At 46.6% G+C, this 23,441-nt stretch overlaps 2 protein-coding genes across 3 annotated transcripts in view; both read left to right on the top strand.

Moving 5' to 3' along the window:
- Positions 1-287: 287 nt before the first annotated feature.
- LOC125944709 (alpha-tocopherol transfer protein-like) overlaps positions 288-23,441 on the top strand; it is a 50,572-nt gene continuing 27,418 nt past the window's right edge. The window contains exon 1 of the mRNA XM_049665667.1: positions 288-525. Within this exon, the coding sequence (XP_049521624.1) occupies positions 492-525 (34 nt within the window). The 5' untranslated portion in view covers positions 288-491. The remainder of the gene's footprint in view (positions 526-23,441) is intronic.
- On the top strand, positions 7,516-21,860 carry LOC119448653 (alpha-tocopherol transfer protein-like). 2 transcript variants are annotated; one of them, XM_049665668.1, is made up of 6 exons: positions 7,516-7,666; positions 9,878-10,015; positions 12,980-13,231; positions 18,133-18,326; positions 20,377-20,487; positions 21,406-21,860. In XM_049665668.1, the coding sequence occupies exons 2-6, from the start codon at positions 9,889-9,891 to the stop codon at positions 21,649-21,651; spliced, it is 930 nt and encodes a 309-aa protein (XP_049521625.1). In that variant the 5' UTR covers positions 7,516-7,666; positions 9,878-9,888; the 3' UTR covers positions 21,652-21,860. The 2 variants fall into 2 exon arrangements, with proteins under 2 accessions (XP_049521625.1, XP_049521626.1); XM_049665669.1 differs by lacking the exon at positions 20,377-20,487.

Raw genomic sequence — 23,441 nt, 5'->3', positions numbered from 1 at the left:
CTAACATAAAATAATACGCAGTATACTTGTGCGCCTTTGTAGAATCAAAGCCCCATTCTCAACGATGTTAATTGTTCCTTTCGAACTGTCGTATATATAATTTTCACGCCCATATTTAGCATAAAAATGCAAAATTTCACCATAAAGTATTCATAATTTAGGCTGCTCTCCGCTACCATCCTTTGCGACTCTGCGGAGAACGGCAAGCAAGACTCGGATGTTAGACATTCAAGCTGCTTGTGCGCAGAGCCAGTGGCACCGAGCTTGATTTCAAGGCCGCTGTGAGAGAGAGTAAGTTCCTCTTCTCCTTTATACGTGAGCAAGATACTTTCTTCTGTCCCTGGGGTAGTTAGTTGTAGGTTAGACTTCACATCGATCAGTCGCAGTGCATCAGCGAAATAAAAGGTTCGCGGCTAAAGAGCGAGCACGTTGCTTAATGGAACTCTAGGCTCATCTCGGAGAGCCGTAGCTACTTGCATAAAGAAGGGTATATGCAGGGAACCCAAAAGATCAAGACTATTCGAGGTACGTTGCCATTTTCATCAGTAATCATAGCAATACTTCGCTTCAACTGTTGTGATGGTGGTGGTGGTGGCGAAGTTGGAACAAGTCGGGGTATAGATTGGCAGTCGAGGCGAGCCATTGATTTGCCTGTAACGCCTCTTTCATGGTGTTGTTTGTCACCAGACGTAAACATAAGGAACAGACGCAACATAAGATTATTTCCATTTGAACGATTTGGTGACCTTCTGGGGAACGCGGAAAGCCACCCGAGTGGCAAGCAATCGTCTTTATTAAGTAAGCACCACAGCAGCCCAATTTCGCAAATGAACCATGTTCCTCGCGCTTGTGGAGTTTCATCAGAAATAATTCTAGGCAGAAACAGCGTAGCGTCTTTTTCTAATACACTATCCCAGACATGCACAATTCTGAAGGTATTGAATTTATCAAATTTCGTTTTGATATCGTCACAGTAGCAATATTAGTCATCGTGGTTGAATTTCTAGGCATTTTAGCTTGGTGTTTTCTAGTCAAAGTTTTCGCAGTCACAGTCACCGTAGTATGTCTCGCTCGTCTCAATCGCCAGCATATTACAGCATACAGGTTGCTATGCATGCATTATAGTCGGGATCAGGTGCTTCGGTGCACATGGACGGAGAGCAATATTAATAAGTGTAAGGCGCAATAAGAAAGATATTAAATGAAAGCCTAACCAAGCCCACCATATAGATATGCTCTATCTAAACAGCGACAGCAAAGAGACAAACGACGTGGAGACATACACACGGTATAGTTCACCCAGTACTCGAAGTCCTTTCGCAGCTCGAAATGCATCATCACTGAATTCAGTCAAGCGAATTTTGTAGAAGGCAGGCATTCGGCGTATATCGCGAAATTTTTATGTAAAAGACATCTTGGACTGTTACCGAAAAATCGGGCAACAACTTCCCTGTTCCTGTCGGTTTTGCTGAGGTATCTGCGTCAATTTGTCAATAAAATTTTTAGAATGTTTCAAACTAAAAATATGTTTTATTGGATACCAAATTATTTGCAACAAATGACTGGTAATCTTAGGCAATTATTGCTGATAGTGAAAAAAAAAAAACAGAAGAAAAAACATATACCATGAGTGCGATACGCGTTGTGCAACGGGTTACAATTTGTTCATGGTGCCATGAAAAAAATACAAGGTAGTCTGACATGTATTTCAAACTCGGCCTTAGCGGACGCAGCTCTGGCCAGGAGCCCCCTAAAGTTGAATCTCACCCTGGACTAGGGTCCCCAACCACGGGACCTAAAATTTCATTTTATCCATTCAAGTTTCTCTCTCTCACTAGTATTCATGCTATGTTAATACTAGGGACAAAAAAAAAGCACATAATATGTTTTACTATTTGTCTCAGCTAAGGTTAGCCAAGCTGCTCAAGGAGAGAGAGAGAGAGAGAGAGAGAGAGAGAGAGAGAAACTTTATTTAAAGAGCAGACGATGATGGCTGTCCCCAGGTGGGCGGCATCCACAGTCTAGGACGCCGTGCTCCCTCGCGGTCCGTCGCGCTCTGTCCACCAGTCGAAGCTGGTCCTCAGGGCACGAGCTGGTCAGCAGCTTCGATCTCCCACTGCTCCGGAGTAGGGGGTTGGGGGATCGGGGGCAGTGCCTTGTTGTGCGCACACTCCCGTACGATATGGTAGAGAGTGCACGGCGCTGAGCATTCCTTGCAGGTGTATAGGCATAGCATGTGGGATACATCACGTGGAACAATGTCCCGTGCGAAAATGTGTTTGTCTGTAGCCTTCTCCGTGCAACGGCGCCCTCCTCTCTCGTCAATTTCTGACGACCGAACACCGTAGGTCTTATGGTCGTATCTTGTACCATGTTTGTTAAATATGTTTTTGTTTTTTGTATGAACCGCTTGAGGTATCCTCCACTACACCCCAAGCTGTTCAACTATTTTTTTTTTGTCGAAGAGCTTGGCTAAGGTCAGCTGAAACACCCCACATAGTTTATCAATGCCGGCATCCCATTTCATGCAAACGTGCAGTTGCTGACAGCCAGGTAACTTGAGCACGAGAATTACAGATAACTTCGGTTCAAGTGTAAGTATAAGTGAAAGCACAAAACAGGCCAGGGTTTCTTTGTTGACCCCACAAAATACACCAGAAATATGGCTCCATGACGCTTGGTTTTACGTGAGGCATATCTTTCAACGGCGATACGCGTTCTTCTTTTACAGCGATAGCAGTTCTATGAACACTCAAGGCGCGCTCGCACCGCCGTGCTGTGCTGTGCTGTTATCGACAACGCATGCGTTGCACGCGCGTGAAGAAAAGAAGGCCTCTTACGTTTGGCTGCAAAAACGTCGAAGCTAAGAGGACGCACCATCACGCTCCGCTCAATCAGCTCTTGCAAAGCCCCAGAGCAGCGTTATCGCCTTCGCTTATAGATAGAGCGTTATGTGCACACTTTATACGTTAGCCTTATGTGCACACGTTCCTTATGAGGAACTGTTTGGGTGCCACAAAGTGGGGCATGCGCTGGTCTGAGCAGAACGGATAGCGAATTTTAACCCGGCAGTATCAAACTATCCTCGACTCGAAGTTCGTCTTCAACTTGATGATAATGATTATGATTTATTGGCTTTCCCTTTGAAATGGGGCGGTAACAAATAGTCACCTAGCCTGCTTGAGTTAATCAGGTGTGCTATACATGCTTTTCATTCTGGCGTTTTTGCGCACACCTCCTTAATCTTTCTTCTCTTCCTCAAAGCTTTTCTATCTGCCTTGTACCGCTACTATGCCTGTAACGTATCCGGACATTGACTGAGCTGCGCACGTCACCACCCTTCGACCCAAGAATACACTATGCTTCTCAAGAAACGCTGGGGAGTGACAGGAAGCGCAGTCAGCAATTCTGTCCAGGGGCGGCGCAGCGATCCATCTACTTGAGTCGAGGATGAGTGTTGAGTGGAGGGGCGCTCTAGAATACCTACGTTAATCTATCTAATCATTTCATTGGACGCTGACTAGCGCCGATGGTTTGCCGTCAGTATCATATCGTGCACCATCAAGCCGCGATGCCTGTAACGCTGCTGCCGGTGTTCCTTATCGCACCAGCGTTGTGACACGCCTAAAGCTATTCGAATCTGTATCAACTTCGTTTCTGTCATTAGCACTCCACGGTCATTAAATAATTTTCAAACTGCGCCCACTGAGCCGGTCTGTAATGCGACGTCAGGAAAACTTCAAACATTTGCGAACTCAATCATCTGATATGACGTGTACCCACTGATGATGCATTATTAGGCCGAGCAACAGAATAAAAAGTTATCTGCGATTCTACTCCTTTTTCGCCGTTAGCCCCCCTCCGCTATTCGTCACAATTATAGTCACAATGTTCTCGGGCAGCGCCCATTTCGTGTGTTTGTCACGCGACGTCACAAAACCGCAAAAACTCTCCACGTCAAAGAGACGTGTACGCACTAAAGATGCAATTATATATCGAATAAAACTGAACTTTTTGATTGGAATAGGCGGAGACAGCCCCGTTCCGAAAGGAATAGAAGATGGTTGAGCACCGATCGATCTGACCCATGGCTACTGGGAGCTACAAGCCAGAATGCATTTTTTTTCGTATAATAAAATATTTTGCATGACAGTATAACGTTGTCTAACGCTTTCGGTACGCATACGACATGGTTCTGCCAACTCTCCTACGCCGCGAACATATTTTAGCGACACATTTAACTCTCCGTTGCACGCAACGGTGATTTTCGACCAGCCACCATGTCAAGCTAAGCAAGGGGAAGCAGACCAATCGCAAACTCATGCACTCCTATCCTCACTCGGTTGTTTACTCTCACGGCACTATCTCGGCCTCATCGAAACTCTGTCTACTTTTGCGTGTTCCGCTTTCATTGTCAGCCAATTAGATAACAAAAAAGCAAGCATATCTGCTTGCTTCGCTGCAAATGATGTCGAAAGACGATAGTCTTCTGCCTCTTCTGATACGTAACAGCCTCTCTTCTCTTCCTTCCCACCCCTGACGCTGTTCCCCTCCCCTCTCACTCCTCCCATGATGGATGCAATAGAGGTCTTGCTGAATTCAATTCAAATTTCCCGCGTTCGCCCTGCTCTCGCGCCATCTGTTGGGACCTTTTATTACTTGCCAAGGTTGTTCGAAGACTGGGCGTGTTGGTACAGCATATCTCTAGAGGTTGGAATGCGCAACATTTTAGACAAGAGACACAAAAGAGGAACACACACGACAGAGCGCTATTTATTACTGATGGCTTAAAGCCGGGTACAAAGCCGCGGCTTCAGTCGGCTTGTTTTTAACGCGTAGCGTCTCTTCGACACCATTTGTAACGCGTTGATTTTTCATTTACTAACGTAAAAACCAGTCCAATGTGTATTCTTAGTTAAATGAACGCTGCGGATCACGGTTATGTACATATATTCTGCCTCGAGTAGGCCTGAGGTTTCCTTTGCGCTGTATAATGTTGACGTGTATGACCCCGTGCCCCCAGTTCTAGTAGCTTGGTTGGTTTTGGCCGGGCGGTTGAATCGAGTGACAGACAGACAGACAGCCAGAGCGCAGCGATGGCCTAGCGGTAGAGCATCCACCTCGTATGTGGGAGGTACCGAGCTCAAATTCTGGTGCTGCCGGGAACCCACCGGTTTTAGGGGCGAAGCTCCTTAGGGTCGAGCCTTGTCCCTCGTCGCGCAGTCGTAGCCACGCTAGTACTCGCCGCTCCCACTAGAGGCGCAGCTGTGCTCTCCTTCTCTTTCTCATTCGTTCCCGACGTGCGCTCTCTCTCTCGTGCGTAGCTAGGGGCGCTGTGGTGCACAAGGGCTATATAAGTGCTGTATATACTGTACACATGTACAGTATATATATATATATATATATATATATATATATATAGTATATGTACGCCACGCTCCGGCTTCCGGAGAACGCTTCCGGCGTTTTGCCCGAATGATCCCCCGGCCGGTGCTTCACCCACTCATCATCATTCACTGCGTGGATATACGGTGTTTTTCTAATGGGTAGAGATGTTCCCTGGCTGGTGCTCGGCTCTCCTAGAGGTGGGGTTCACATCTCGAAAGAGGCCCTAATGATATTTCAGGACTTGTCTCTGGGCGCCTCTAGTCCAACCACGGACGGCCTTGTTGAAGAGCATCCGCCGCGGCTGTGGGAGGCAAGTGCTGCCGCCGGGTACCTACCGGCAAAATACGCACAAGCGCACTCCCGGCCTGGTGCTCGGCTATTATAGGACCTTAACGCTTGGGAAGAGGTGTTTGTCCTCAACCCGAAGGTGTCCCCACCTCAATAGGTGCTTGGGGCGCCACATGGCAAATGACCGCCATGGGAGCGGCCCAAACATCTCTTTTGTGGCGCATAGTGTGTGGTGTTGTACTATGTCATGGCTGGTCCGTGCCTGGAGGTTTGTCGCGAGCCTCTGTAACCCATTGCCTGGTGGCAAGGTGTTGATCAGCGCACACACGAATGATTCCGGATGAATTTGAGTACTCCCGGCTTGCATCCAAGGAAGAGTTCCATCTAAGTTCACGAGGGAAGCCGCACGAGCTGGAACCATACCAAATTGGCTGGGGGCTTTGGTATGCCCCTGTAATCCAACTTCCTGGAAGCCTTGGTATGGAATCGCATTCCTTGGCGAGAGTCAATAACCATTGCTGTTAGAGCTGGGGGTTGGTTGCGCGCCCCTGCAATCCAGCCCACTGGAGGCCACAGTGCGGGAGTCGGTTCTCTAAAGTCGGGTCCCGGAGGAATTCGGCATCCATTCATGATCCAGTGGTGCCTGAATGATGCGGGTAGTGGCCTGTCCGTGTAATCTAGCCAGAGTGGAGTCGCGGCCTCTGGATGGGAGCTCTCGCCACCTCCACTGGGTGTGTACCGCGTGCACACACGGTGTTCACTGTCTCTGCTTTCCTCTTTCGATTGTCCTTTCCCTTCCCTGAGTGTAGGGTAGAAAACCGGATGCTCGTCTGGTTGGCCTCCCCGCCTTTCTTTTCCTTGCTTCCTCTCTCTCTGGTATAAACGCGGCTTCTTGCGTGGGCCGATCTGTCATTGCTGCGCATCTTTATTATTTTAGTCTGACAAGATTTAACCTATAAAATGCATGAGCTGTCAGTGCTATGTTTCATAACATTTGTTTGGGGGCCAGCATCCTCAAAATTCCGATGAACAACTTTGTAAAGGCTGTAAGACAAGGTATGAGCAACTTTGGTGTTAGAAGAACTTAAGTGCCGTATAGAATATATACGGCAATTTTCGCTCACCGGACGGCAATGTTGGCGACGGTGCCGACGCCGACACCGGATTTTCTGCGACACAGGGTCCTTAACGCTGTCGCGTTAAAATGACCGATATGCAGGTATCCTGTTCATTGTAGGCAGCGCCGTATTGGCGTACAGCACAGTTGAGTGGACAGTAATTGCGTATGCATGGCGATAAACCGCCCCCCTCGCCATCCGCAGCTGCTGAGAAGAGACGGCAATAATATTGACGGGGCAATACAGTCAGTGCAGAAATCGAAAACTGTCGCTTGCGTGTAATCAAAGCGCACATCTCTACGAATAAAAAACAAAAAGGCAACTATAGGAAAGTTGAAAATGAATACCCCTGTATAAACAATCTGCTATCCTATACGCGCTCTTTCCTTTTTGCTGTCTCCAGAACGGCTGACGACGCTTACGCAAACTCAGGGAAACGGTTCCCTCGCCTTCAGGATGCCATAGCAACGGGGTCTGCAGCCGCGCCACAGTGCAAGGACTTGATCGGCTCTCGAAGCACTGTTTTTGTTTGCGACACTGCGCCCCCCCCCCCCCCCCCCCCCCCCGCTTCATCTCAGACATACAAGCTAATCGTGCGCAGAGCCGATGGCATTGAGCCTGATTTCAAGGCTGCTGTGTGAGAGTAAGCTCCGGTTTTACTCTATGCGTAAGCAAAATACCTTCTCCAGCCTCTGAGGTATTTAGTTGTTACTTTCTAGCAGTCGCACTCTTGGCGTGCAGGGAGAAAAAGGTTCGGCGCCTGAGAGCGAGCACTTGGCCTAATCAAACTCTAAGCTTTCCTAGGAGAGTCGTCGCCACTTGCCCCTTTGAACAGGATACACAAGGAGCCCACAAGATCAAGACAATTCGTGGTACGTTGGCCTTTTCATCAGTAATCATAGCAATACTTCGCTACAACTTTCGTGGTGATGGTTATGGCGATGTTGGAGCAAACATGGCTAGCCTAGCTGACGAGGCGGGCAATTGCGCTTGTTGACCCTCTTTCACGGTGTATTGCTTATCACCACACGTAAGTTTCGCAGTTTCAAATGAAACGGCGAAGCATCAATTGCCGATAGCAAATCTTGTAGAGAGCTATACGGAGTCGCAGTGGCTTAGCTCGGCTATGCCAGGATATACGTACGTTGAGCTAAGTCGGCCACATCGTTCAGAACCAGTAGACATGGTGGCATGGGCGGGTAACGATACCCACTGGTAACGCAAACGAGTGGAATCTTCTGCTTAACGAGAAAGTTCTTGCACGTTGTGCAAACCCGCGCCACGATTTCACCCCACTCAGGCGGCGCCACTAAACTCAGCGTTTCACGCATAGCACTACTTACCAGCGTCAAGTCTTTCATGTGCCACAGTTTTTCACACGCGTCGCACACATATCCAAACAGATTGTTTACGAAGTCCGTCTCGAAGGTCCGAGTCGCACTGGCGCTTTCGCTAATTTTCACAGTATAGTCAGTCAATCGGCGAGCCCTGACATCATCGACGGCGTCTTGTTGCTGCTGCTGCTGACATGGTCGGGCACGTCGCTCAGCCTCCTGGCGACGCCGCTTTGCTAGACGTTCCTCCCTTTGCTCCGGTGTCAGAAGTACGTTTAGCCTTCTTCTGTTCGTTCTTCCTACGCTCAACCGCTAATTGCCAGGCAATTACTTCGGGATCCGATGAGTTAAGCTTCTCCGCTCTTCTGCGCCGTTGAGCAGCAATTTCGCTCTCCTTCTCCATGGTTATACCGCACTGGCAAACGCACAGCGCAAACGCCGGGAAAACGCCCGGCGCGTCAGCTGTGCGCCGTGTGACATCACTGCTCTTCGCGCATGCTCAGCACGGCTCTCCAGGAGCCACGCGAAACAGCTCAACCTCCGAATAGTGTTGCTCACGCTACAAAAAATTCAGTATAATAGCATTATTTCCCTTCAAACGATCTGGTGGCTTTCTGGCAACACAGAACGCCACCGAGTGGCAAGCAATCGTATTTCTGAAGTAAGCACTACAACATCAGTTTAGCAAATAAACATCTTCCCCGCGCTTGCTGAGCGGTATTAACAAAACTTCTAGGCAGAACATGACATTGTTTTTGACTATGCGATAGTGTTTTTGACTAGCACGCGCGCCGCGCGCACCGCTGTGAGTGTTTGGCCTATTCGGCTAGAGAGCAGCCACGCCGCACCCACGGTCACGAAAACCCGACGAGATTCGCAAAGAAATGCTTCGCTTTTAAATTTTGTTTTGATATCATCTTAGTAGCGATATTAGCAATGGAGGTTCAATTTCTTGGCACTTTAGCTTGGTGTTATCTAGTTAAAGTTTCGCAGTGGCTGTCAAAGTGGCATGTCTAGATCGTCTGAATCGCCAACATCTAATAGCATACATTTGGTTACGTATGCATTATACTCGAGATATGAAGCTTTGGTGCGCATTGACAGAAACCAGTATTATTAAGTGCGTAACGTACAATAAGAAACATATAAAACGAAAGTTTGACTGAGTGCACCTACAAACACGTTCTGGCGACAACAGAGACATGGCTACAGCAGAGACAAACATCGTGGAGACAAGAGCACGAGATAGTTCGTTCTGTACTCAAAGTAATTTCACAGCTCGGAATGCATCATCACTGCATCTAGTCCAGCAGATTTTGTTGCAAGCAGAACTTTGGCGTAAATCCATAAATTTTGATGCCAAAAACAACCTCTTAGACCATAACCAAGGACCGCTATCTTGTACGCGTTCGAAAAGCTGACGTTCGGTTTCGCCGAACGTGATTGGCCTAGATTGGTCTAGGCCACGATATCGGCGCGGCCTAGACCAATCCTAACGAAACCTAACGTCGGCTTTTCGAACGCGTACAAGATAGCGGCCCTAATTAATCCTTTCATTGGGCGCTGGCATTTGCCGCTGGTTTCATATCATGCTTTATTTGTTTCTTCTATCACCTTTTATTCTCTTTAACTCTTTCCCCGGCGCAGGGTAGCCGTCGGTACTTACACTGGCTAACCTCCGCCAGTGTTACACAAGGCTCTTCTCCAGCGACCTCAGCCACTGCATCTCGTATGTTTTTCATCTTGCAGTGGCCACTGAAATGAGTGCGGTGACACCGGATGTTACTGCCTCGCTTGAATCCTTGGAGGATGTTGCACGCAGAGAATTAGGAGAAACGCCTGCGGTAAAACAGACGGCTCTGAATGATTTGCGTAAGCTTATTTCAGGTAAGCAGTGACAGTAAGCAGGCAGCAAAAAACATGCTATACTGCCGTTTGTTTTCCATAACGGTCGTTCTCGCTGCACGGAATTTACTGGCATTATAGATGTATAGACCATTTACAGCGGCGAGATTACGGAACGCTAAAGAGATGGCGCTACCGGCTGCAAAGCCATGCGATGCCTTCTGAGCGCAACCGAATGCCTAAATCACCATAAAATAGAAATAGGCTCGTGCTAACTCTATTAACTGTATATGATAGCATATTGCTCATATGAAGTAAAGTGCGGCTTAATACTCCTGACAAAGTGTCCTCCGACACCATGCGATATCAGCGTATCCTGAAGTATCAAGGAAACGTGACTTGGCGTGTTCTGCGGAGAATGCCGCAACTAAATTTTTTTCTACCATGGATGAATTGATATCTTTACAGATATGTACAGCTTTTAATGAGGTTCGATTTTTATTTGATGTCATCGCATTGTCTTGCTTCTTAACGGAGATCTCGCGTCTAGTAATGCGCACTTTATTAACAGGAGAAGACGACCGGACAGAGCTCGGAGGTACGCGTTATCGCAGAGGATCGCGCATACAGTCATGATGATAAACCGAGAACGTCCCCCGTGTGAAAAATGTTCCTATGTTCTGGCAAGTACAGGATTAAAAAATAACGTGTTGTTTCCCTGCAAATTTTGTTCTGAGTGCGTAAAGAATAGCGAAGACTGCAGCTTGGTTAAAGCACAAGACCCTCAAAGCAATCTGAGGGGAAATTTTTAATTATTGTTATCCCTTTCTTATTCGAGTGACCAACTCGGTTATAACAATAGCTTAACAAAGTAGGCAGACCTTTATCTATATATAGCTCTGGGTGTTGTTTCTGTTTATGCATCTCCGGAGAGTGTCAGTCTCTTGCCTGCTCGGAAGAACCCATGGTAGCGAGAGGCAGTAGAAACAACATATGCATTTCTAATGCGGTAACAATGTTACCGGCAGGTTGCTCGTACATAAAAACTATCACGACGAATTACATAGTACTGAGGTGGTAAGAGCTATATGCATATTACGAGAAAATCGAAGAAAAAGCAGTTCGCGCAATCGAGTAAACCGCTTCATCGGACCACGCATGCGCACCGACTTCAGTCACCGACATCGGGTTAACATAAGGCCGTGTGTAACTTATCACTATCACAGGCACTATCGTTCCGTACACGCTTTCAAGCGAAAGCGTCGAATCACTGACGAATAATAATTTACTTATGAGGAGAAAACAGCGCGTTTCTGAATTTACTCAGCCCGTCGTCCGCTATCGTGAAGGCGAAGCCAGAACGTGTTCAAGGGCTGCACGATCACGTGTTCGAAGATGGCAGCGAACAAGCAGCGGTGCTGTAAAGGTCTACAGGCGCGTTTTTTGAGAACACAAAACCTAAAACAAAACACACAAAGAGGATAGAGTTTCTATACAAATTATCAGATGGAACTCTGACACTAGCATCTACGGGAGCTGCACGTACTGCGGTTCAGCCGGCATGGGAAGCATGGATAGTCCACGAATTTGCCTAAGCTTCGCTCTTCTGGCTGCGAATGGCTTTGTGACTTTGAATAGTCATTTCGCTGGGGCAAACTAGTTTGTTTTAAATGAAACAATTCGCAATGGTTGCGTCATCATCGTCGTCAGCCTATATTTATGCCCACTGCAGGACGAAGGCCTGTCCCTGCTATCTCCAATTACCCCTGTCTTGCGCTAGCTGATTCCAACTTGCACCTGCAAATTTCCTAACTTCGTCACTCCACCTAGTTTTCTGCCGTCCTCGACTGCGCTTCCCTTCTCTTGGTATCCATTCTGTAACTCTAATGGTCCACCGGTCAATGGTCCACCGGTGGTGGCGTGGAGCAGAGTTAGAACACCGGCTTCTAATCTCACCCGACAACAAAGGTTAGATGTCATCGCCCCGCGCAAGACGCGCTTGCATGTTTCCGAACATTTGTGATTCTAGCCGATTATATCTGTTTCACTAATTTCCAAACAGCTAAGCTATGATAAGCTATGCCAGCTTGTAAGTAACATTTTGTTGTCACTGAACCTTCTGTAATCATATTGAATGCCCCCACACGAATAATGCTGCACTTTCTCGAAGGCACGCGAGCATCAGCAATTACGCTGAAGTCTTTGAAGAGACATTTATAATCTATAAGTAGCCGACGTGCTAGACCCGCAGATCAGGTTTCGATGATAGCCGACCGTGCTAGTCGCTATCGCTGTGCACTGAGCGTAACTCGTTATTCTGGGCACAGGTTCGGTCCATAAACAGTTAGTTTTTGTTGCTCACAGCTTTCCTTACTGCCTGTTTCTTCAACGTCACTAAAACGTGACAATATAAGCAACTCTTACCCCGAGAGCAGGCTTGGCAAGGCAGAAGACACGCAAGAACGACAGACCATGCAGTGGCGACGTCATCTTCAAGTTACCGCACTAGCATGCCGCGAAGTCATAGATTTCGAAGCCGTGGGCTCGGGTCTATAGTTACGATTTTACGGGTATTGGTGCACTACAATGGGTCCAAGAACAGTCCTAGACCGAACTTTGCGTCAGTGGCTTTTACACCACAACATCGGCACCAAGACAAAAAAAAAAGCGTAAATTAAAATAAATACACGCCACAATGAAGTAAAGGCTCTGGGGTGGCCGCGCCCCCCAAAAATCAAATGAAAAATATCACCTTCCCTTTCTCTTCGAATAATCGACTCTATTACCACGATATTGACGAAAATGGGGTTTCAAAGTAATACTTTAACAGTCTGAGCTCATTTAGTGTCTCTCTTTAATGTGATTTTAGCCAAGTGCTCCCAAACAGCCTGGTTAAACAGCTTGAACAATGCACAACCACCTATAGCCCCAGTCGCTGTGATTCTAGCTGTTCACTTGCATGCACTTTCTGACCTCTTGTTTTCCTCGCATTTCTATTCCAACAAGGTGAACCATCGTTGTACTGCCCCACGGATGAAGCCTTTCTGGTCAAGTTTTTGCGAGCCCGCAAGTACGATGCGCAGTCCGCTTTCTACACCATCAAGAAATACTTCGAGGTTCGAAGGGACCATCCGGAAGTGTTTAAAGACCTAACTCCGAGCTGCATTCCTTTCGACGTCGTTTGCCGCAAGCATCGGCTGTTGACGGTGTCGCGCAGCACAGACTCACTAGGAAGAATGGTTGTGCTGAACAAGATGGGTAAGCCCAGTGAAGTCACTATGCGTTGCCTTTTGGTGAATTAGTTTATCCTTTACACTTTGCGTCTGAGAGTGAGAGATACAGAAAAAAAAGGCAAATACAGTGAGGCTAACCAGAAGGAAAAATTCGTTGTGCTAGCCTGCAGTGGGCAACAGGGGAGGGGGAGGTAAAAAGATAAGAAAATTGCTTTTCGCGTCGGATGGGGCGAAGACGCCTCGCGTGGTGATTGTGGTCGCGAGAAGACTCTTTGACAACGTTTTGAGTGACTGCCGTCGCTACACTGTGCCATCGATGGCGCTAGCGTGCTTTGATCAAAGACCGTTATCAGAGGAAATCATGTTGGAATGCCGAACTCTTAAGCCATCGCCGCTGAGGGCGACGAAGGCTGGGTGACTGGGACGATTTTTCAGGCTAACCTATCTGCACAGGTGGCTGTAGCCTGAATTGGTGTTCGTTGTGCTACAACTGATGCTGTGGTGTCATAGTATGTGTGACTGCTGCTGGGATCGTGTTTCTGTGCTCTCTCTCTCTCTCGCATCTGAAAGAAACAAAGTGTAGAGCATAAAATAAGTCTCATAAATCAAGCTTTCAGAAAAGCCTTATAGCGTGCGCGGATGAGGGTAACTTTTTACTGCTGGAAGTCATGTGGCGGAACTGCAGCTGTATTACAGTGTTGGATTTGAAACGTTCTTTAATAGCAGTCAATTTTTTCGGCATCCGCAAGAAATAGAGGGTAGGGATAATTGCGAAAGGAAGGAAGCTTAAACCAGGCTGAGCCCAGTTGGCTACCCCGCACTGAGAAAGGGGAAAAGGGGGCCTAAAAGACGAGTGAAAGAGAATAAAAAGAACATTCACAGCACGCACGCAAAATCACGCTGACGTGTCCATCGCTCAGTTTGTCCCAAGTGGTAATATAGGCTAGTACATCTAGAGAAAGGTAGCAGCTCTCTTGCGTGGCATTGCACATCGAAGACGCCCAGCACCATGGTCCCAGGATATTTCAGCGAGTACGTCTGCCTAACCGTAGAGTAACCGTGGTCGCTGTGTTTGTTTATAAGAAATCGTAAGGCTATAGCACGACTTTCGAGATATCCAGCCTTCAAGTATGGAACGAAATACACTGTCGTTCCAGCTATAGCAGTAGGCGCAAAAGCGTGCGTCAAGAAACTCCAACTGTAACGCCTATTTTGGAGGTTAGTATATCGGAAATGGCGCTTGTCTTAGGATTTCTGTTAAGACATGGCTTCCCTATAGCTGGGCTTCAACATGTGCGCTAAAGTGAATTTTAACCTGCTAGGATTTTTTTTTTCAATTTTTAATTCAAACTCAGACAACGACTCACCGTTAGTGGTGAGAGGCGCTAACATATTTCATTCACGGATGGCAACCAAAAAAATTCAGAGCCCTTCCACTACTGTGAAGATGGAAGCCAGCGAAGCTGTGACTATGGTGGGTCTGCTGTAGTGAATATTGTCCCCAGGATGAGAATGAGCGTATCCTAGTTGGGCATCACCCAACCGAACATGTCTATCATGAACGTTCCGGTTGAGAAACTCGCGTTGAAACTTCGCCGTCGCACCTGGAAATTTGGCGCTAGCGTTACCGAGGCGTGTACCACCGTTGTTGGTTTCCTGGAGGGCAAGACGACGCTGACGTTTGACCTCAACATCGCGCTCTCTCAACTCGGTGTCTGTGGCTCTTCGCTGACGTTTCGCCTGGGCTTCGGAAGCTCTCACGTAGAATCGGCACGTCGACGACGACCCCTTTCCCAAGCGCGTTCGCGGCGGCGTTGCTCGAACGCGTTTGGACACATCGTCAGTTGCTCATGAATGGCTGATACCCCCTTAAACAATGGCTCATACCCCCGTAAAAGCGTAATGGCCTCCCCATTACGACAACAGAAGAGAACTGAAATTCTACGCTGGAATGATTAGCGGCATCGCAGCAAGCTGTAAAAGCAGACGACGACCACGAACGCGGGAGCAGTAGCACGAGCGCGAGTATTGCAATGAGCACTCTACCATCCAACATTAGTGCCGCGTTTCTCCTTGTTGTCCATTTAAGGACATAGTCGAATGCAGTGAGAATGTCCTCATGTACTTTGAGACTTCCTAACACTGCACTCACACGTCTACTTTCAATAACCATTCACACAAAAGATCACTGAAATCCGCGTCTCAATTGGCTCCTTTCTGCCAGCTTGAGCAATTGAACCAGTAGGCGTGGGGATATCAGTGGCTTTGAGGACTCCGGATTAATTTTGACCACTTCTCCAAGTACACAATAATTTTGCATTTGACCCCCATCGAAATGCGGCAGCCGGAGCCGGGGTCGAACTCGCAACCTCGACCTTAGCAGCGCAACGTCATAGCCATTGAACTACCACGGTGGGTTGGTTTTCGTTTCGATGGCTCTTGAAAGTGGTTTCCGATGACGGGTTGTCTGTTCTGTACTCATGGTGCTACTTGGCATGTCCGCTAATGTAGAAGTAGTAGTGATAGATTTGAGAAACCGCACCGTTGTGATGAAATGCCAAGACCGGCACCATCACGTGCTTTTCAGCGAGCCGTTTAGAAGATACAGTATTATGTTGCAAATTAGAAAGACCGAGATGGAGATGGACGTCAAGGTCGGAGAGACGGGAAAACAAACTGTCTAGGATGACGCAACATAACGTAACATAACGTGAACACCGATAAACATACATTACAATGCCGAATTACAACTGAAGTTCGTAATAGGTATCGTTCACAGTTGCCCCTATACACCTAATAATGATAACGAGTGACGTTCACGTTGCGCACGCTCTACCTTTGTTACCGAAGATGACATCAAACAGCTTACAAGTATTCTATCTTGCGCAACTATCATCGCTTTTGGTATTTTCTTTTTCTGACCGGACTTTTAAAACGGAGCATTGTGTTGCAGACCGGGGTTTTTCTTTGTTCGCATGTTATCATATAAAGATTCTGGTTTACTGACCCAATTTTGGGTGATCGCCGTACCTGAAGCGCCCTACCTGGTGCGCCTCTGCTGCAAAGAATGAGCTCTGCTAATTTGTGTAAATGTTCTGGGTAGAAGTGGGTAGAAGAAGCGGTGGCCCAGCCTGCTGCTAATACATCTGTGGCAGAAAAAGAACAGAAGTTGGAAAAGCGACGTGATGTTCGGCGTCAGTCGGAGTCGCCATCACCGTTGAGGAACGAAGGTAATCTTTTCGTCAATGTCCCGAGGCTCGGCAAAGGCGTGCGTACGCCATGAGCCCTGAGGAACGGGTAGAAACGTTGAGTCAACGACATTAACAGATAATGCCTTGGAGGCCGAATGCGCAGAGGTTTCCATTCGTAAGTGCCCTTTGATATTGGTCAGACGTTTTCGCTAACCAGTAGCATCACGATTGCCTGAAAGTTTCGCTCGCGGAAAAATCTAGGACGAGAGGTTTTTATGAATACTGGCCTGGATGCAGGAAGCTATACGCTTACTTTATATATATATATATATATATATATATATATATATATATATATATATATGTTTCTTTTTGAAGTAATGACCTGAATACGCGAGAGCACGGGATATCTGGGACTGTTAGGGGTAATTTTATTGCGTATGGTAATTCTTTGGCTTTTTAAAATGGTTATCTTCCTTTTTTTTAATGCTGTTTTCGTGATTAGGCATCGGGCAGTCTTGAACAGCCAGAGACGACTAATCGAAGAGTCCCAGTGACATTTTGGCATTCGCTTGGCCATCTCGATTGGTCGTCTGCTGTGCCTCTCTGACATCATCGGCGCCGCAGTAGGCGAGCAAATTTAAAAGGGAAAGATTCGTATTAATTTCTGACCTAGCAATGAGAATAGTTTTTCCCTGTAAACCCGGTTTTCAAAGATTACTCTGCCAGTCTAGGCTGCAAGAGAACCAAAATCTGGATAATTTAGTATACATTCATCTTCAGCACAAGGCGTCAACAGGCAATGGAGGTAGAAACGTCTTTTCTACTTCCTTTGCCTCTTGGAGCTTTATTCTAAAGATCAGTATGCGCTGATTCGAAGCTTCTCCTTATTTACCCGTTGTTGCGTCCCGAATCGGCAGGGCGCATTCTTTGGTTGTTTCCATCGAGGCAGCCGCTATCATCAGTGTCGCCCAGACGGTGACAGTGCCCGACACAGAACGTGACGGGCAAACAAGCGCCCTAAATCGGCAGTGCGCATTCTTTGCGTGTTTCCCCCGATGCCTACCACTTCATCAGTGGCCGCCTACCTGACGAAAGTGCGCTACGCCGATCATGACAAGCTGACCATCGCGGAGGTGTCACTGATTGATGCGACGGGCCAACTTCGTGGAATTGCTACCATGGGAACGGCGACGATCTCGGTTTCCCAGATGGCCCTGCCGTTGCGGCTAATGCGAGGGCGAGGGTGCAACATTAGAGGTGAAGTTCTGTTAACAATGCGACCACTCTGATTGGCCACACCAAGGTCTGATATTCCCTAGTCGGGTGAACTAGGGAAGACGACTCTTTTATAAGCGGACACATTTGGTGTCCTCGTGTGTCCTGACATGATCTGATGTGTGCTAAGACATGTAGGGAGTCAGACAGTCAAAGTGCTCCTACATGTAGTGGGCTTTCATATCTGGAGCCACTGTTAATATGTAGAATAAACCTTTTCATCTCGCTTCTACTCCCGAACGTAATCATCCCTATGTCTGAAGGATCACCGGCTTAACCGCTACCCTGAGTCCCAACACCGTTAAGGAGATAAATAAAACAAACAACCAAGCGCTCTGTACTGGTACAATGCGTATTAAAAATTTCCCAAGGGCTTGCTCTGTCTAACAGAAGTCGGATGATGAAACTGGTCCTATTATAGACAATGTTCTTTCTCGATTTTTCTCGCTGCCCCTAGGAGCCTGGAACACTCAGATCTGCTCCCTGAACGACTACTTCAGAGTGGGCTTAGCAGTCTGCGAGTACTTCCTCCTTCGGGAACACTTTCAGGTTAGGGGCATCGTGTGCATTATAGATTTAAAGGGCCTCAACATCTACCACTTGGCTCACTACACGCCGTCTGCTATAAGAATGCTCATCAGTCTTACACAGGTAAGTGCAAAGCATTTTGTTCTCTGCAGAGCTAAACATTTTATAACCAGATTCGTCCAGCATAGTGTTACGCAGGGACGACAATGAGAAAGAGAACAGCTCTGAATCAGATAAATGTTGCCGAAGGGATGCAGAAACTTAAGATAGCGACTAAAAAAATTTAGCGTAGCTTGCTCTGGAGGCGCAATGCTAAAGAGACAGCGGAGCTGATGGGCACCTAGCTAGTCCTGGCTTTTGGGCTAGACTAAGCGCTTCCAAGTCATCCACAACATTTTCCGGAATTTATTATTATTGATCGATTATAGATTAGCTATTGATTGGTTATCTATTGGCTAGCGCAAGGTATTGGCCACGTATTTGGGCTAGACTAAGCACCTACCAAGTCATCCCAGCATTTTCCGAAATTTACTGATTATTGATTGATTATCGATTAACTATTGATTGGCAATCCGTTGGCTATCGATGACTGACTAAGCTTAAGTAGTCCCAACCATGCTTATCTAAACTTAGGCAGGCTCAGCTTCGCTAGTTCACTGGGGTATGTGCCATTGCGCTTGGACCCTTTCTGCACTACCGCCAGGATCGGCCCACATTTTCTCCGACGCATCACGGACTAATGGTCGGCTTTAACAGCTCCGCTGTTAAAAAAGTTCAGTGCCATTCCACTCTATCTAGGTGGATAACCAGCGAATGCTGTGTATGTGGTGACTGACCGTTGCTCCGGTGAAACCTTCCAAGTTTGTGAGATCGGGGCCACATGGACGGTTCTCATTTCTTTGCGCCTCGCGGTCCTGTTAGGCAGCACGCTTACGCTTGGCGTCAGCGGCCCGCTCATCGTAGGTGGTCTCCTTCCGCAGCCACGCTGTGCGCTAACGCACAGACAAAGTACTTACACAAAAGACTACGACGTTTTCTTTTTTTTAAAGATATATACGCCAATCACCGCGCGCGTAGTAGTGCTGACGCGCTCACGTGGCCGCCAGGGTGAGCTACCTCTCGTAATGAAGAAGCAAACATAAGTTCCTGCGATTAACGCGGTGTGGTGCACAAGCTGTTTACGATCCAGAAGTTTAAAAACGACGACGCCGACGGCAGAAATCTGCTTTGGAGTGTCCATATAATTGCTATCGCAATAAAAAAAAAAGACTGTCGCTGGGGCTTGGATTGAGACAGCACCTATTGTCACGGTGCGCAAGATAATTGAAAACACTTGTTTCTCATTTACAAACTGCTCAACTGACTAAACGTCCAGTTATGAACGGCGTTAGATGCATGCATGAAAAATTGTGAATAAGCATTTTCTTACCAAAGGGACTCTACAGAAACTTAACGTTTCTTTTTTCATTCTTCGAAAAATAAAATCAATCGGTATTCGTTCTGAATTTCGTACGTTATCTTTCTCGAATATGCCACTTCAATTTGGTTCGGAAATTTCAGTGTTCGAGCACTCCTAAATCACATCTGTGTGTATGAGGAGGCTATGGCTCTGTTAATGCAAGGGTTCTGCTTGCATGAACATGAAATGTGGTACGGCCTCATCCAAACTTTTGTAACAGTCATTGCAGTGGTAGTCTGTGGCACCTGGTCGAAAATCGATGACCCCTCCTCGTGCCAGCATTGCCGAGAGTCAAGAAAAACGCCAGATTCATTGAACAAGAAAAACGCCACTTCCTTGAACTTTTCAGAGATCTCAAACTATTACTCACAATTCTTCATCCCTTGCGACGTGGGCTATTAACGTATGTCGAAAAGTTCTACAAACTGCGCACTCAACTCGATTTATTTATAAAAGCACTCTCGCTTCCTCTCTTGTGCGCCAAAGTGTTAAATTTTATGACCGTTAGTAGAGATTATCCTGGCGCTCGTAGATTTTTATTCTTCCTGTGAGTATTTTTGCCTGCCGGATGTGGTGCTGATGCAAACCTCAATGAAAACTATAGCCATGAGGTTGTGTAATAAAGTGTGTGGACAGCGCTACTGTTATTATCATTGCTTTGGTTTGCGCATTCGTCAGGCAGATAACCTGGAAACATGCTTAAACATGTTCCAGGACTGTTTTCCCTGGCGTCTGAAGGAAGTATACATCATCAACAATCCTCCAGTGTTTGACTTTTTATATGCGATTGCCAAGACCTTCCTTAAAGCAAAACTAGCGAAACGGGTAAGATTTCTCTACAGGTCATTTCTTTCAAGTTTTCATCATTTTGTCACTGATGATTTTGAATGAAGTAAAAAAAAAATACCAATCTCTGAATCAAAGAATATTGCTTGAACATTGAAATTGATGGCTGGAACCCACCATAGAAAAGAATGCCATAGGACGTGTACTTTTCGCAACACATTAATTATTCGAAGCTCGACGCGAATCTAGTGTGGAGAATAAAAGTCCATATGAAGAATTCGTGTGCACTGAAAACAACTGCAAGCTGCAACGAATGAGTCATTCAACTACATGCTCACTGTGTTTATTATCGGCATGATGAAGTGCCGTTCCTCTACCAAAGAAACTTTCATAGACGCACAACTTTATTATCTCGTATATTTTACTCAAGCAGTTGACATAAAATGACGAAAAGAGTTAGCCGATCGATTTGGTAAGGATTCACGTTGAAAAGGCAGCGTGCAAACAAAGACGCGAAAAAGAGGCCACAACACAAACACCGACGATCGACCAAGTGTTTATTTCGAAGTTATATGTTTACACGTGTTTACAAAATAATGATGCTAATGATGTCTCATGTTCCTTACGTCATATTCTGTTACCACACATAATTTTCTATATGAAGCGATACGATTTCCTTGGTATACTTGACTGTGGCACGAAAAACATTTCGTGATGGCGCTTCACTCTCTCTTTTCTTCTGTCTCCTTTTCACGAAATTTCGGGCCACAGTCAAGTATACCTAAGAAACCTCAGCACCAACTTGCCCAAGAAGAAGTTCTTTTAGAAGCGATATGGCATTTTATAAGCGCCAATCTGTCACATGCCAATAATTGGTGTCGGTTCTGTTTTCTCTCGATCACACCAGCACATTTACTGCAATAAACAGTAACTATTTGACGTACGTTATGTTTGCAGATTCGCCTTTTTGGCTACAATTTGAAAGAATTGCACCAACTTGTGCCGGATGACGTCATTTCGGAGGAACACGAAGGGACGAACGAGAAGTACGACTACGACCGTTTGGAGAGGGAGCTGAAGAGTGCAGAGGGTTTCTTCCAGGCGCTGAACTCTTACGGATACCGCGAGACGTTGTCGACAAAAGAAACGAATGGCGTGCTCACTGACGAGGAACTGCCAAGTGAAGACTACGTGCACCTTTAATCACTGTGTGATCCAATGAAGCTTCTTGTGGCCTCTGGGTTGCGAAAACTGAAAGTTATGCGGAGGAGTTTGTTCATTTGCATTCCCCACTTGTCAATAACGCGGCTCCCATGTGGTTCTCTCTTCATTACTCTGCTTCCCCCTCCATATAATGGCACCATAAATGCATTACCGGACTTTTTTCCTTGTAGACCTCTCTGGCTTTTCTTTTTTTTCTCGATCTCTCCTTCTTCGTTTTTCTATGGCTGCTTGTAGACCTCTCTGGCTTTTCTTTTTTTTTCTCGCTCTCTCCTTCTTCGTTTTTTCTATGCTGGGGTGGAGAAATTAAGTTTACATTTTCTTAAGTATATTTTACGTAAGCCAGCGTTTTTGACCCCCGTCTTGGCAGATCTTTCAGACAAAGCGAGATTTAACTTGTCGTAGGACTTCACTCGCTCGTAACCAAGTGGAAGTGTGACGAAGTAAGGTGCTCTCCCGATGTCATCATAACAGCGTTCATGAGAAAAGGGAGGATATGGAATGTCCTCTTCTTTTATCTTATGTTGGTGATCTGTGATCTGGTGCAGTGTGCACTTCTTGCAAACAGGTAAAGTCCCTGCTGTGGAAACACCGTGGTGAAATAGAATTAATCTAATGTTCAAGGAGACCATCAAGCCTTATTGGTCACGATACGCTACTTGAGATTTGCTTCGATGATTAGCAATATCTAGTCGCTTTGACTTGTGTTACAGTACAGAACACGTTGATGCCCAGTTACGTCATTTAGCCAGTGGCTATGGTGTTGGGCTGCTGAGCACGAGATCGCGGGATCGAATCCCGGCTATGCATGCGGCCGCATTTCAATGGGGGCGAAATGCGAAAACACCCGTGTACTTAGATTTAGGTGCACGTTAAAGAACCCCATGTGGTCCAAATTTCCGGAGTCCCCCACCACGGGAGATCGTGGTTTTGGCCCGTAAAACACCATAATTTAATTTTTACGTCGTTTAGGAAACGGAACAAAGATGTCAAGGATTTCATCCCTACACTGCTGGCGCAATTCGTATCTGCACTGCAATACGGCGAGTAAAAAATAGCTTCAGTTGCCAGCGAGACCCATTGACCATGCAACCTGTCAAGAAAGAGGTGAAGAAGTTATAGGAATTTCAGAGAGGTGGGCTCTTCAAGGCATCTACTTTGCGCCGCGATAAAGGAGAGAGAAAAGTGGTTATTAATGAAGACGATATGAAAATAAATCGCAAAAATATGTTTCACAAGGACTTTCTTAGTCACGAGTCCATACTCATGGTGTGTAAAAAATTCAAATAATCCACAAATTGCACTGCCAAATGAACTTGCGGTCAGACAAATATCCTAGTACAGAACAGCTTCAGTAAGATGCCGATATCATAATTTGGATAGAGAGTCAGCAACCATCTTCCATTCACGCACGTGCTATGGGCAGACTGATTCCGGCCCGTCACAACAATCACCGCTGGTAGAGTCGGCACGCTGAAGTAGGGGCATGTAAAGTTTGGTAAACACTACACTAGTATGTGAACAACGCACGTATAGTCCGGGCATAGCCTCCTATATATTCTATATGCCTGCCGGATTATCGGCGATCCCATTGATAGCGGCCGTCGTCGGAACTATGGCGGTGGCGCCCCTTACGTAGGGTTGTCGCGTGCGAGCTTTTTACGTTTTTGGTGCTCATAGGTGACAAAAAATACGTTAAAGTAAATAAAAATTGTGTAAATACTTATATATCTTAGTGTTGTAATAATATAGCAATATAAAGCGGTCGTCGT

The sequence above is a fragment of the Dermacentor silvarum genome, chromosome 4 (assembly GCF_013339745.2).
Source record: "Dermacentor silvarum isolate Dsil-2018 chromosome 4, BIME_Dsil_1.4, whole genome shotgun sequence".
Taxonomy (NCBI): Eukaryota; Metazoa; Arthropoda; class Arachnida; order Ixodida; family Ixodidae; genus Dermacentor; species Dermacentor silvarum.
This window is presented reverse-complemented; position numbering and strand designations above follow the sequence as displayed.